At 47.3% G+C, this 14,063-nt stretch overlaps 1 protein-coding gene across 1 annotated transcript in view; it reads right to left on the bottom strand.

The window, feature by feature from the left end:
- slc12a3 (solute carrier family 12 member 3) overlaps window positions 1-14,063 on the bottom strand; it is a gene marked incomplete at both ends in the record, with an annotated part of 61,774 nt that overhangs the window by 21,831 nt on the left and 25,880 nt on the right. Inside the window, 4 exons of the mRNA XM_084335120.1 lie at window positions 5,912-5,994; window positions 9,593-9,699; window positions 10,417-10,554; window positions 12,110-12,221. Coding sequence (XP_084191246.1) covers window positions 5,912-5,994; window positions 9,593-9,699; window positions 10,417-10,554; window positions 12,110-12,221 — 440 coding nt within the window. The remainder of the gene's footprint in view (window positions 1-5,911; window positions 5,995-9,592; window positions 9,700-10,416; window positions 10,555-12,109; window positions 12,222-14,063) is intronic.

The following is a 14,063-nucleotide window of genomic DNA, read 5'->3' as shown; positions in this document are numbered from 1 at the left end:
CTGCCTCCTCCATTCCTTCCCTTTCTGTATTATTGCATTCTACCTACCCCACCGTGACAGAATGTCGCCACCAACAGTAACGAATGCAGCAGGAAGGGCAAGTGATACCATCACCGTTGTCCTGACCCTGATGGCCGGTGACATGAAGAGTTACTCACTGGCCAAATGGGGGTTCCTACTCCGGAAGATCGACCAGGTCGCCACTGAGAATCCGACACTGCAGACGGCGATGTGGGAGATGGCTGAACATGTTGCTGTCCTCATAGAGAAGCATAAACCGAAGGCTAGGGTAGCTAGCCTGCCGACTGTTCTCAGGCTTACGGTCAGCCTAGATCCTCCCACAGCCGCTGAGGCTGCTCGGATGTCCATCGCCGATCTGTCGTCTACAGCCAACATAGCTCCGACCGTTAGCTTCGTGCCAATAGCTAACCGGTCGTCCCCAGTTAGCACAGCTCCACTTGTTAGTCCCGCCACTATCGATGGCCAGACGTCTCCAGTGGGTACAGCTCCACCCGTTAGCTTTGCTCAGACAACTAACCAGACATCCACAGCTAACATAGCTCCACCCGTTAGCTTCGTGCCAATAGCTAACCGGTCGTCCCCAGTTAGCACGGCTCCACCTGTTAATCCCGCCACTATCGATGGCCAGACGTCTCCAGTGGGTATAGCTCCACCCGTTAGCTTCGTGCCAATAGCCAACCGGTCGTCCCCAGTTAGCACGGCTCCACCTGTTAGTCCCGCCACTATCGATGGCCAGACGTCTCCAGTGGGTACAGCTCCACCCGTTAGCTTTGCTCAGACAGCTAACCAGACGTCCACAGCTAACATAGCTCCGCCGTTTAGCTTTGTGTCAATAGCTAACCAGCCACTCCCAGCTAACCTAGCTCCGCCCGTTAGCTTCGTGTCAATAGCTAACCAGCCGTCCCCAGCTAACATAGCTCCGCCCGTTAGCTTCGTTTCAATAGCTAACCGGCCGTTTCCAGCTAGCACAGTCTCCACTGCCAGACTAGGCTCCAGGTTCAGGGTGAGCCTAGTATCTGAGACAGACCAGATGTCTCCAGCTAGCACAGTCTCCACTGCCAGACTAGGCTCCAGGTTTAGGGTGAGCCTAGTACCTGAGACGGACCAGATGTCCCAAGCTAGCCAGGCATTCTCAGCTAGCACAGTTCCCACAGTGAGTCCAGGGCCCACAGTTAGCCTAGCCCCCGAGGCTAGTATGGCTAGTAAGGCCTCCACAGCTGGTCCAGCTTCCACGCCCAGTCCAGCCTCAGCTCTGGGTCCTGGCTCCTCATCCCCGGATCCTACACCACGCCTCGCCGCCGAGACCGATCCGGTCTCCACGCCCTGCCCGGCCTCTCCACCTGGTCCGGCTGTCGTGCCGGCTCCCGGCTCCTCGACGGATCCTGGCTCCTCATCTCCGGATCCTACACCAAGCCTCGCCGCCGAGACCGATCCGGTCTCCACGCCCTGCCCGGACTCTACACCTGGTCCGGCTGCCGTGCCGGCTCCCGGCTCTTCGACGGATCCTGGCTCCCCGTCTGGTCCAGCTCTGCGCCGTGATCAGCGTCCTGGTCCTCGCCGTGGTCCTCGCCGGGGTCTTCGCCGTGGTCTGCGTGGGATACTGCTCCAGGGGTCGTCGCCGCCGCACCTCCGGTCCGGCTCTCCTGAACCGGCCCCGGGTCCGGCGGCTGGAGGGTCTCTCGCCCGGGATCCTGCTCCAGGGTCCAGCTCCCCTTCCCGGGCTTCTACACCTGTACCCACCCCCCCTCGTCGGGCCTCTCTTCCCAGGTCCAGCCCTCCTCGTCGGGCCTCGGTGCCCGTCCCCACTCCCCCTCGCCGGGCCTCGGTTCTCAGGTTCTGCCCCCCTCCCCGGGTCTCGGTGCCCATCCCCACCCCCCCTCGTCGGACCTCTGTTCCCAGGTCCAGTCCTCCTCCCCGGGCCTCTGTTCCCGTCCCCACCCCCCCTCTCCGGGCATCTGCGCCCGTTTTCAACCCCCCTGGCTGCTATGCCCCTCCTGGGTTTTTCATTCAGCCTCCTGGTCCCTCTTCTTCGGGTCCTCTCCCTGGGTCCTCTCCGGGGTTCCGGCTTCCTCCCTCACCTGCTTATGGACGTTGTTTTCGGGGGTCTGGAAGCCCCCCGTTGAGGGGGGGGGTACTGTCATGATCCTAGGCCCGGTCCTGGCTGGACTGGGCAGGATGGTAACATTGGGCAGTACCCTCCACCTAACTTTGGGCAATGCCCTCCATCTGACATTGGCCCTCGGCCTGACATTGGTCTTCCACCCTCTAGTGGTCACAAACAATTGGTGCACGCTACAATGACAAGTATCTTGACCACTGTATTAACAGTAATTAATTGTGTAATCAATGTGGTGTCCTGGTGTGTGCTGTCATTGTCTTTCCCTTCCCTGGTGTGATGTCATGCACTGTTTTGGGTTGTTAGGAGTTGCTTTTGTGTTTAGTTGTGTTTAGTTGTTCTTTGCTTATTGTCTAGGTGTTGTTTGTGATTCTGTGTTGGCCAGGTGTTCTTAATTGTTAATTAGTTGGGGTATATAGGGTTCTGTCTGTCCTCCCTTCGGTGTGGCGACATACCTCCAGTTACCCCCTGTTCCTATCCACGTTGTGTCGCACCGTTCTCCCTCTAGTAAGTCTTAGTGTTTGTTGCTTTGTATTGTGAAGTTTGTTATGTAGTTTCTGTATGTTCCTTGTATTGCACTGGATTCTACAGTAAACACCCTTCTCCAAGCTTCACTCCTCGCCTCTGCCTCCTCCATTCCTTCCCTTTCTGTATTATTGCATTCTACCTACCCCACCGTGACGTGACAGGGATGCCTCTCCGTGACCCCCAGACATAGAAAGAATGACCTTTACTGTATGTCCCCTTTTCTGACTCAACATCAATTTAAATTGATTAACGATTGACCTATCTCAAGCTCCGCCGTCTCTTAGCTTGACCGAGGAAAGCAACATTTGTGATTAGAGGGTCAAGAAAAAGGCAGAAATAGAACTGTCAAACTGTTTAGTTAGTTATCAACTGTCAAACAGTTTAGCTAGTCCATTTGCTAAGCTTGCGTAAGCTTCCTGTTAATACGTCCTGTTCCAGACACCCTGGCCCTCGCTGCCTCTGCTGCTGAGATCATCGCGTTGCCGTCCCGAGACACAACCAAATGAGGAACTTGAAAGGCCTTTTAGCAGCAGACCTTTTAGAAAAGTTATACGTTTACATTTTTTTTGTCAGTTATAATGTCAAACAGTTTAGCTAGTTATCAACTGTCAAACTGTTTAGCTAGATATCAACTGTCAAACTGTTTAGCTAGATATCAACTGTCAAACTGTTTAGCTAGTTATCAACTGTCAAACTGTTTAGCTAGATATCAACTGTCAAACTGTTTAGCTAGTTATCAACTGTCAAACAGTTTAGCTAGTTATTAACTGTCAACTGTTTATCTAGTTATTAACTGTCAAACTTTAGTTATCAACTGTCAAACAGTTTAGCTAGTTATTAACTGTCAAACTGTTTATCTACTGTAGATATCAACTGTCAAACTGTTTATCTAGATATTAACTGTCAAACTGTTTATCTAGATATTAACTGTCAAACTGTTTATCTAGTTATCAACTCTCAAACTGTTTATCTAGTTATAGTAATAGTAAATAAATAGTAATAACAATACAGGACAGGGAGACAACTAGAGGCCGTAGGCCTTCATGAACAGGTGGGTTTTCACGGCTGTCTTGAAGGAGTCCAAGGAGTGGATCTCAGCTGGGAGAGAGTTCCAGAGGGTGGGGGCTGCCACGCTGAAGGCTCTGTCCACAAAAGTTTGTAGGCGGACGTGGGGGATGGAGAGCAGATCCGTGTCTGAGGATTGCAGCTTCCAGGAGGGGGTGGAGGAGGTCAGATAGGTATTCAAGTTTCAAGTTTCAAGTTTCTTTAATAGTTGTCATACAGAAATACAGAATACTTTTATACAAAATGCTTCTCACTGTTTCGCTCCAGAGACTGTGTTAGACAAGATAAGTATGAAATAAAATAGTATAGCATGTAAAATAGAAGTAAAAATAGAGGTCACAGTGTTCAGTATAGACATATGTACAATGTTCGATGCAGAATAGAAGTAACTGAGTTACCATACAATATACAATATACTATGCAATGTACTAATATACAATACTATATAGTGCAGAGCAGAAATGGGATGAGGTACAATTTAGGTACACTTTACAGTAAGGTGTACGAGTTGTAGTGCAAATCCTTTACCAATAAATATAAAGTGTAAAGTGTGTTTATGATCTAAAGTGTGTAAAGTGGGTGCTGCAGTGAGTTGTTTGTTTAAAGTGAGTGTGTGCGTGTGGATGTGTGTGCTGTGTGCATTTGATGGTTGTTGCATAGTGTTTATTGTTCGTTGAGCAGCCTGATGGCCTGGGGATAGAAGCTTCTTCTGAGTCTTTCTGTGCTCGCCTTAAGACTCCGGTATCGCTTGCCTGACCGCAGCAGTTCAAAGAGGCAGTTGTTCGGGTGGCTGGAGTCCTTGATGATTCTCTTAGCCTTCCCCCTGCACCGCTTGTTGTAAATGTTCTGGAGGGTGGGAAGCCCCCCTCCAATTGTGCGTTCGGCTGAACGTGTCACTCTTTGTAGTCTGCTACGGTCTTGTGCAGTGCTATTCCCAAACCAGGAGGTGATGTTGCCAGTCAGGATGCTCTCGATTGTACATGAGTAGAAGTTCCTAAGGATCTTCTGACTGACTTGGAACTTCCTTAGGCGCCTGAGGAAGTAGAGGCGTTGTCGTGCCTTCTTCACAACACTGTCAATGTGTGTGGTCCATGTCAAGTCCTCGGATATGTGGGCTCCGAGGTACTTGAAACTGTTCACTCTCTCAACCGGTGCCCCGTCGATGCTGAGGGGGCTGTAGTCCTTGACCCCCGACCTCCTGAAGTCCACAATCATCTCTTTTGTTTTGCTGACGTTCAGGGAGAGGCAGTTCTCCTGACACCACTGTGACAGATTCTCTACCTTTTCCAGGTAGGCCCTCTCGTCGTTGGCAGAGATCAGGCCCACCACTACTGTGTCATCAGCAAATTTGATGATTGTGTTGTTGTTCCGCTGTGCCACGCAGTCATGTGTGTACAGGGAGTAGAGGAGGGGGCTCAGAACACAGCCCTGGGGGGCCCCTATGTTGAGCGTGATGGATGAGGAGGTGCAGTTGCCTGCTCTTACTACCTGGGGTCTGCCCGTCAGGAAGTCCAAGACCCACTGGCAGAGGTCATAGTTCAAGCCCAGGTCCCTGAGCTTGGCTATGAGTTTGGAGGGGACTATGGTATTGAATGCTGGACTGTAGTCAATGAACAGCATTCTCACATAGTTCCCCTGCCTCTTGTCCAGGTGTGATGCTGCTGTGTGCAGCACATGGGCTATGGCATCCTCCGTGGATCTGTTAGGGCGGTATGCAAATTGCAGGGGGTCCAGGTTGATGGGGAGGGAGGAACAGATGTAGCCCTTCACTAGCTTCTCAAAGCACTTCATGGCTATGGAGGTGAGGGCTACAGGGCGGTAGTCGTTGAGGCAAGCGGGCGTAGATTTTTTGGGTACAGGGATGATGGTGGACTTCTTCAGACAGGTGGGGATGACAGCCTGTTCTAAGGACAGGTTAAAGATGTCAGTGAATACCGGGGCCAGTTGGTCGGCACAGACTTTTAGGACGCGGCCGGGGATGCCGTCCGGTCCTGCTGCCTTCCTGATATTCACATTGGGGGGCAAGGGCATGGAGGGATTTGTAGGTAAGGCTGAGGATCTTATATGAGATATGCTTGGTGCAGGTGAGAACCCTGGCAGCTGAGTTCTGCACATACTGGAGCCTGTGCTGCATAGTACTGCTACTTTGATCACCTCAAATTAATCTAGAAAGATTCTTACTGTGAGCTTGAGGCGGGCGAGAGACGTCCAGACCTTCCCTCATCCTTAGTATACACACTCCATACTGTAGGTCGAAGGCATCACTGCGAACACACACACATTATACTGTAGGTCGAATACATCGCTGAGTGAGAACACACACACATTATACTGTAGTTCGAAGGCATCGCTGAGAACACACACATTTTACTCTAGGTCGAAGGCATCGCTGAGAACACACACATTTTACTCTAGGTCGAAGGCATTGCTGAGAACACACACATTATACTGTAGGTCGAAGGCATTGCTGAGAACACACATCATACTGTAGGTCGAAGGCATTGCTGAGAACACACAAACAAAAAAACCTGAAATCCAGACAACTTCCCTGCAGCATTGCCATTTCCAATCCTTAGAGCTGACACATACAGTATATGTTGGTCTGAGGGACACATACAGTATATTGGACTGGTTCAGTTTTGGGTCCTGTCCTTTTTACTATTTATATTAATGATATTGTTTCTTCTTTGTATGGATGTCATGCCCATTTGTATGCTGATGACACAATTGTGTACTGTATTGCAGACTCTGTACAGTTGGCCATTGAGAAATTGCAACTTTCCTTTTTTGCTCTACAGGATCCCCTTGCTAGTCTTAAGTTGGTTCTTAATGCTAGTAAGACAACGTTTATGTTGTTTTCAAGAGCCAGGAATATTAACTTTGATGATGTGCGGATATCTACTGTCAGTGGCTCTTGTATAGAGAGAGTCACTGAGTATAAATATCTTGGCCTGTGGCTTGACGAGAAATTTACATTTAAGTTCCATGTGGACAATCTTGCCTCTAAACTGCGACAGAAAATTGGTTTCCTGTACAGAAACAGATCCAATTTTCCTCTATTTAGTAGGAAAAAAATTGTTGAATCAGTCTTCTTATCAGTTTTGGACTATGGTGATGTAATTTATAGGCATGCTGCTGCATCAACTCTTAAACCTCTGGATTCTGCATATCACTCAGGTCTCAGATTTATTACTGGTGACAGATATGATACTCACCATTGTGCCTGTATGATAGGGTGGGTTGGCTTCTCTTACAGAAAGGCGCAACAAACACTGGTATTTATTTATTTTTAAAGCCCTTATTGGTAAACAACCTGTTTATATCTCTTCACTGTTAGATTGGAATATTGGAACCTATTCAACTCGATCGAATGACCGGATGGTTCTTAGGGTTCCTCACGTTTGTTCTGATCTAGGGAAGTCAGCCTTTTCCTTTGATGCCTCTAACTCATGGAATGTCCTTCAACTCTCTGAAATTGGAGGTTCTCCCTTCCCTTGGAATGTTTAAACGTATGATTTCAGACCATTGTGTGAAATGTAACTGTTTTAGCTGATATTTTTAATTATTTGAAACGTTTTTTATTTTTACTCTGGTGTTTAAATTTCTGTGAATATTGTTTGTATTATGTACTGTTTACATTTTTGTACAATCGTCATTTCTGTAAATGAGGGAAACCTCAGATGCTTATGATTTTAAATAAAGGTTGAAATGAAATGAAAAATATAAATACCTAGGAATCCACATGGATAATCGACTGAAATGGGATGTACATGTTGATGTTCTGTGTTCCAAACTAGCCCAACGACTGCACTTCCTCCGTAGACTCAGACTGTTTGGTGTGAGCACAGCGATCATGACCACATTTTATAAAGCTGTCCTAGAAAGCCTGATGAGATATGGGATTGCAGCGTAAAAAAGAAATCCGCCGGCCACAGAGCCTTTGTCTACCGCGCTCCCTACCTGTGAAACAAATTACCTGACGTCATCAGGGGCGCCTGCTCTGTCGAAGCTTTTAAATCCCTGCTTAAGACCCATCTTTTCTCTCTCTCCTTCAACCTACCCTGATCTCACCTGGTCGGGGACTGACCTTTAGATTAATCTGTCTAGTTTAGTTAGGATGTCTATTTTCCCCCATGTCTGCTTTTTTGCAGCACCACAAACATAGTAACTCTCTAACTCCCCCCCCCCCCCCTTCCCTCCCCCATCTCTCTGAGTGCCTGTCTCCTAGTGCTGACTAAGGTGATGGATGCCTCGGGGTCTTGGCCAAGATTGCAGTGACTGCTCTACATGCACCACGAGGCCATGGATCAGCTACTTACCGTCGTCTGTCCGTGGTCTTGTCAACTGGTCCGTCGACGCGGTTTCATTGCTGGGTTAAGTACTTCTATTCTATTCACATAATATGCTTACTTCATATATCTACTCTATTCACATATATGCTCACCACTTGTATCTATATGTCCGCCCACTACAATCACGCGAGCTGTCTAACGCCTGTCCCGTCTCCCTGTCTCCCTGTGAGTTGCTGTCCTGGAGTGCTGACCGGAGTGTCGGACGTCCCGTGATGAAGGCCGGGAGGATGCGACCCTCTCTGCGTGCCCTCCTGTCTCCGGCGGTCTCGTAGTGGTGACCGGAGTGCTGGATGTCCCGCGATGATGTCGGGGAGGTTGCGACCCTCTCTGCGCCGCCCCCTATCTCCCTGTCTCCGGCTGTCTCGGAGCAATGACCGGAGTGTTGAATGTCCCGTGATTAAGATGGGGAGGACGCGACCCTCTTTGCGCCGCCCCTGTGCCTCAAATAGATTCGCTATCAGCTCTATCTTTAATCTTTCAAAATGTTCAGTTGCTATTGCATGCACTCATCTGTGTTTCACTACACACTTGAGTGCATGCTTACCAACTGTTAGTCTGCAACACTACTATCACCGACATCTAAGAAGGGAGATCCCCCCTTGAATGGCCCTTCTAAGGTTTCTCTCCTCCACACTGCCTGTGGAGCATTTTTGGAGAGTTTTTCCTTACCTTCGCGTGGGGTATGTCTGGGAGTGCTTGCATTCTTTTCATTTATTTGCATTTATTTTAAATTTGTTGGACCTTATGGTGTTCTTGTTCTGTTCTTGACTTATTGTTATGTTTCTTCTTGACTTGTTTAAAGAAGACGTGTACGGCCCATGGGGACATTAACGTGTATTGTTGGGCCTTACAAATAAATTTGATTTGATTTTTATTTGATTCAGCGTGGTTTGGTACACTCACAGTACAGTGCAAGTCGAAGATTGAAAGGCTAGTGAAAACAGCGATGGAGGTGACCGGTAACACCAAGTATCCATCACTCCAATCTATCTTCGAGAAAGTAGTGGTCAGCCAGGCATAGAGAATCTTACAGGACCCTTCTTATAATCTTTATCCCGAATATAAAGTTCTTCCCTCAGGGAGATGGTTTAGAGCAACAGCCGCCACTCTCCTAAATAATACTAGAGGTCGATTTCTTTGAGGTGCCACTGAACAGTGGGCTGTCACCTCTTTCTTTCTTGTCCAAGTCTTAATTAATCTGTTGTAAGGGTGCAATATGAAGCTTCTTCTGAAGCTTTTGAAATGAGTTTACCTACTTATGTATTATGGTTGCACGTCTCTATGTATTGTCATATTTGTCTGAAGTCCTTTTTACTAACTGAATGAATGAATGAATGAATGATTGTATATATATATATATATATATTCCAAGTATATATTCCAAGTAAAACTTTCCCCTCTGGGACAATAAAGTTTATTCTTATCTTATTCTTATCTTACTTACTGCAGTATTCCTATGTAGTTACTGCAGTATTCCTATGTACTTACTGCAGTATTCCTATGTACTTACTGCAGTACTCCTATGTAGTTGTGTCCATTCTTAGGATCATCTATGTTCCAGTCTCTCTTGAAACCCATCAACAGGACGTTAGGTCTGATACGACCCAACCCTGCCCCCTGGTGGTGAAGAGAAAGTACAACAACAAAATTAATGATAAGGTCAACATTCCTACACACAGTCGGGCTCTAACAGTGGGCTCGTCCAGAATGTCCCTGGGGAATCATTTCACCCGGAATGTCTCATTTCATCCAGAATGGTCTGAAGAATAATTTAATTCAGAATGTTTCATTTCATCCAGAATGTCTCATTTCATCCAGAATGTCCCTGGGTCTGTCGAGCTGAAACCACACAGTCCGTGGACAGCAACTCCATGGCACAGCATAAGAGAGTCCCAGAGACATTCTGGATGAAATGAAACATTCTGGATGAAATTATTCTTCAGGGACATTCTGGATGAAATGAGACATTCTGGATGAAATGAAACATTCTGAATTAAATTATTCTTCAGGGACATTCTGGATGAAATGAGACATTCTGGATGAAATGAAACATTCTGGATGAAATGAGAGGAGAGGAGAGGAAAGAAAATGAGCGGAGAGGAAAGGAAGGAGAGGAAAGGAGAGAAAAGAGAAAATGAAGGAGAGGAAAGGAAAGAAGAGGAAAGGAAGGAGAGGAAAGGAGAGAAAATGAGTGGAAAGGAAAGGAGAGGAAATGAAAGGAAAGGAGAGGAAATGAGAGGAAAGGAGAGGAAAGGAGGCGAGAGGAGACATCAAGACCTGATGAATCCTAGTCAACCTGCACATAAATACACAGACAACAGACTGAAGCAGAACCTGCAGCAGCATGTGGACTCCAGACCGCAGGTTCGAGGCCGCCACACCTCGATAGAAAGACTTCACCTTCCGCTGGTTCAGCCAGGTCACATGGCTGTCGCTGCTCGCTGCCTCCCCTGCTGGTGGGGAGGGGTCTCCCTGGAGAGCAGGGGACAGTAGAATACAGTAGAACAGGACTTCATCTCATCAAAACAATATTACTAGGGCGGTCAGGTGGCGTAACGGAGATTGCGTTCGTCACCAAACCCCGGAGCGGCTAGATTCGCCTGTTCGAATCCAGCTCACAGCTCCGCGGTTGTCACCAGCTTGGCTGGCCGTTCACACTAATACAATTGGCAGTATTAGAGGGTGGGAGAAGCTGGCGGGGTGGGTCCGGGTCGTTGTAAACAGCGACTCCTACAGTTCGGTCGGGGCGCCTGCTAAGCGCGGATAGGACTTGAGTGGGATAGTGTGATCCTTCCACACGCTACGCCCTCTCAGTGAGAGTCCGCGCTGCCAGGTGAAAAGAAGCGGTTGATTGGCTGGACGTGTGTCGGAGGAAGCACGTGATAGCCTCCACTCTCCCAGACCGACTGTGGGGGGTAAGTGCGCAGCGACCAGGAAGGGGACTGGGAATTGGCATAACGACTAACATTGGGATGGGAGAAAATCGGAGGAAAATGGAGGGGGAAAAAGATATAAAAAAAAAATTAAAATATTACTGTTGCTTACACCTGACAAAGTCTCTGACAATATCCCATAATAAGATTCTTAAGATAGATCTCAAAGTCTCAAGGTCTTATGAAGTTGCTACACACAGACCAATAATCTCTCTGAGCTACATTATGATTAAATTAAAAATAAATATAGGGCGGCTGAGTGGCGCAGTGGGCAAGGCGCTCGCCACTAACGCAGGAGACACTGGTATCGAGCCCAGCTCTCTGCGTTGCTACCGGCTTGGCCGGCCGTCATACTAACACAATTGGCAGTGTTAGCGGGTGGGAAAGCCGGTGGGTGGGGATTGGACGTTGTGGACAGCGACTCCTACAGGTCGGTTGGGTGACGCTGGTGCGACGGAAACAGGAAGTATCGGGGGCAGCGTGAGCCTCCCACGGGTTACTCCTCTCGCCACTGAGAGTTTGAGCTGCTGCGGTGAAAAGATGCGACAGGCTGCCTCCTCGTGTACCGGAGGGGACACGTGATGCAAGGCTTCTATCCTCACTACAGCCGACCAGTGGGAGGCATAGTCTAGCAACGTTCAAGACAGGGGAGGGAAGAATTGGATAATACGAAATTGGGATGGGAGAAAAATAGAAAATAAGGAGAAAAAGTGGATCAAAAAATAAATAATTAAAAATAAATATGAATAAAACATATAAAATAATATATTATATTATAAGTAAACAAATAAATAGACAAGTAAATGAATGAATAAAATAAATAAATACAAAAACAATTAATGAATAAATAGGGAGGGTGGAGGGAGGACTTTCTATGGCTGTAGTCTTGTATTTTGTACTGTTTGTACTTTATATGGCTGGTTATGTACCTATTCCTTTACTGTCTATAGGACTACAGATGTAAATTGACGTGTTAAATCTGGTGCACTGATCTTCTTGTTTACCAGAAATTATTCATGTACATGCACACTGCCCTTTTCATAAACCTAATAAACGCAACTAAAGTAAATAAGCACACACACACAAACACTCACAGTGACCACGTGAGCGCACATCATGAGGCTGAGGTTCTTGGTGAAGGAACCTACAAAGTCCACCAGAGCAGGTCTGCTGCTGGGAGGTCCGGTGAGCACCAGACACTGAGGTCTGGAGGAACAGACACGTTGTTATTACAACAACAACAACAATAATAATAATAACAATAATAACAATAATAATAATAATAATAATAATAATAATAATAATAATAATAATAATAATAATAATAATAATAATAATAATAATAATAATAATAATAATAGAAGGGTTCCGGTTTCCGCTCAGATCGGATGGCTGCGTGATTTTTTCGAGCTCCGCGACCCCTTCACTTTAATCATTATAACGACGTTAATTTCACGCCATACGCTCATAGCACACATCGTAAGGATGTCCAAACAAATACCGAACCCGACTGGAACGTTAAATGAGGAAGACAGAGATTTTATCAGAACTTTATTCCGTGTGGAACTTGAAGCTAGCACGCTGGAGCTAGCTAACAGACTGGACTCATTCCAAGCAGAGCTAGCAAGCGTGACCTCGCGGCTCTCGGGAATGGAAGAGGAGATAACCACGGTTAAGTCTAACTTTGAGTCCAACTCCATCGATGTCTTAGTGTGTCTCAGTGTCTCAGAGTGTCTCAGTGTCTCAGTGTCTCAGTGTCTCAGAGTCTCAGAGTGTCTCAGTGTCTCAGTATCAGTGTCTCAGAGTCTCAGTGTCTCAGTGTCTCAGTGTCTCAGAGTGTCTCAGTGTCTCAGTGTCTCAGAGTCTCAGTGTTTCAGTGTCTCAGTCTCAGTATCAGTGTCTCAGAGTCTCAGTGTCTCAGTGTCTCAGTGTCTCAGAGTCTCAGTGTTTCAGTGTCTCAGTGTCTCAGTCTCAGTATCAGTGTCTCAGTGTCTCAGTGTCTCAGTGTCTCAGTGTCTCTCTCAGTCTCAGTATCAGTGTCTCAGTCTCAGTGTCTCAGTGTCTCAGAGTGTCTCAGTGTCTCAGTCTCAGTGTCTGAGTGTCTCAGTGTCTCAGAGTCTCAGTGTTTCAGTGTCTCAGTCTCAGTGTCTCAGTGTCTCAGTGTCTCAGTGTCTCAGTGTCTCAGTGTCTCAGAGTGTCTTAGTGTCTCAGTGTCTCAGAGTGTCTTAGTGTCTCAGAGTGTCTTAGTGTCTCAGTATCTCAGTGTCTCAGTGTCTCAGTGTCTCAGAGTCTCAGTGTCTCAGTGTCTCAGTGTCTCAGAGTCTCAGTGTCTCAGTGTCTCAGTGTCTCAGTTTCAGTGTCTCAGAGTCTCAGTGTCTCAGTGTCTCAGTGTCTCAGTGTCTCAGAGTGTCTTAGTGTCTCAGTGTCTCAGTGTATCAGAGTCTCAGAGTCTCAGTGTCTCAGTGTCTCAGAGCCTCAGAGTGTCTCAGTGTCTCAGAGTGTCTCAGTGTCTCAGTGTCTCAGTGTCTCAGTGTCTCAGTGTCTCAGAGTCTCAGTGTCTCAGAGTCTCAGAGTCTCAGTGTTTCAGTGTCTCAGTGTTTCAGTGTCTCAGTGTCTCAGTGTCTCAGAGTGTCTCAGTGTCTCAGTCTCAGTTTCAGTGTCTCGGTGTCTCGGTGTCTCAGAGTGTCTTAGTGTCTCAGTGTCTCAGTGTCTCAGAGTGTCTTAGTGTCTCAGTGTCTCAGTGTTTCAGTGTCTCAGAGTCTCAGTGTCTCAGTGTCTCAGTGTCTCAGTCTCAGTGTCTCAGAGTGTCTCAGTGTCTCAGTCTCAGTGTCTCAGTGTCTCAGTCTCAGTGTCTCAGAGTGTCTCAGTGTCTCAGTCTCAGTGTCTCAGTGTCTCAGTCTCAGTGTCTCAGAGTGTCTCAGTGTCTCAGTCTCAGTGTCTCACCTGTAGTTCTTTTTTTTTTATCCACTTTTTCTCCCATTTTTTCTATATTTTCTCCCATCCCAATTTCGTATCATCCAATTCAACCCTCCCCTGTCACGGACGCTG

This window comes from Notolepis coatsorum, assembly GCF_963971535.1.
Source record: "Notolepis coatsorum genome assembly, chromosome: 18".
Lineage (NCBI taxonomy): Eukaryota > Metazoa > Chordata > Actinopteri > Aulopiformes > Paralepididae > Notolepis > Notolepis coatsorum.
This window is presented reverse-complemented; position numbering and strand designations above follow the sequence as displayed.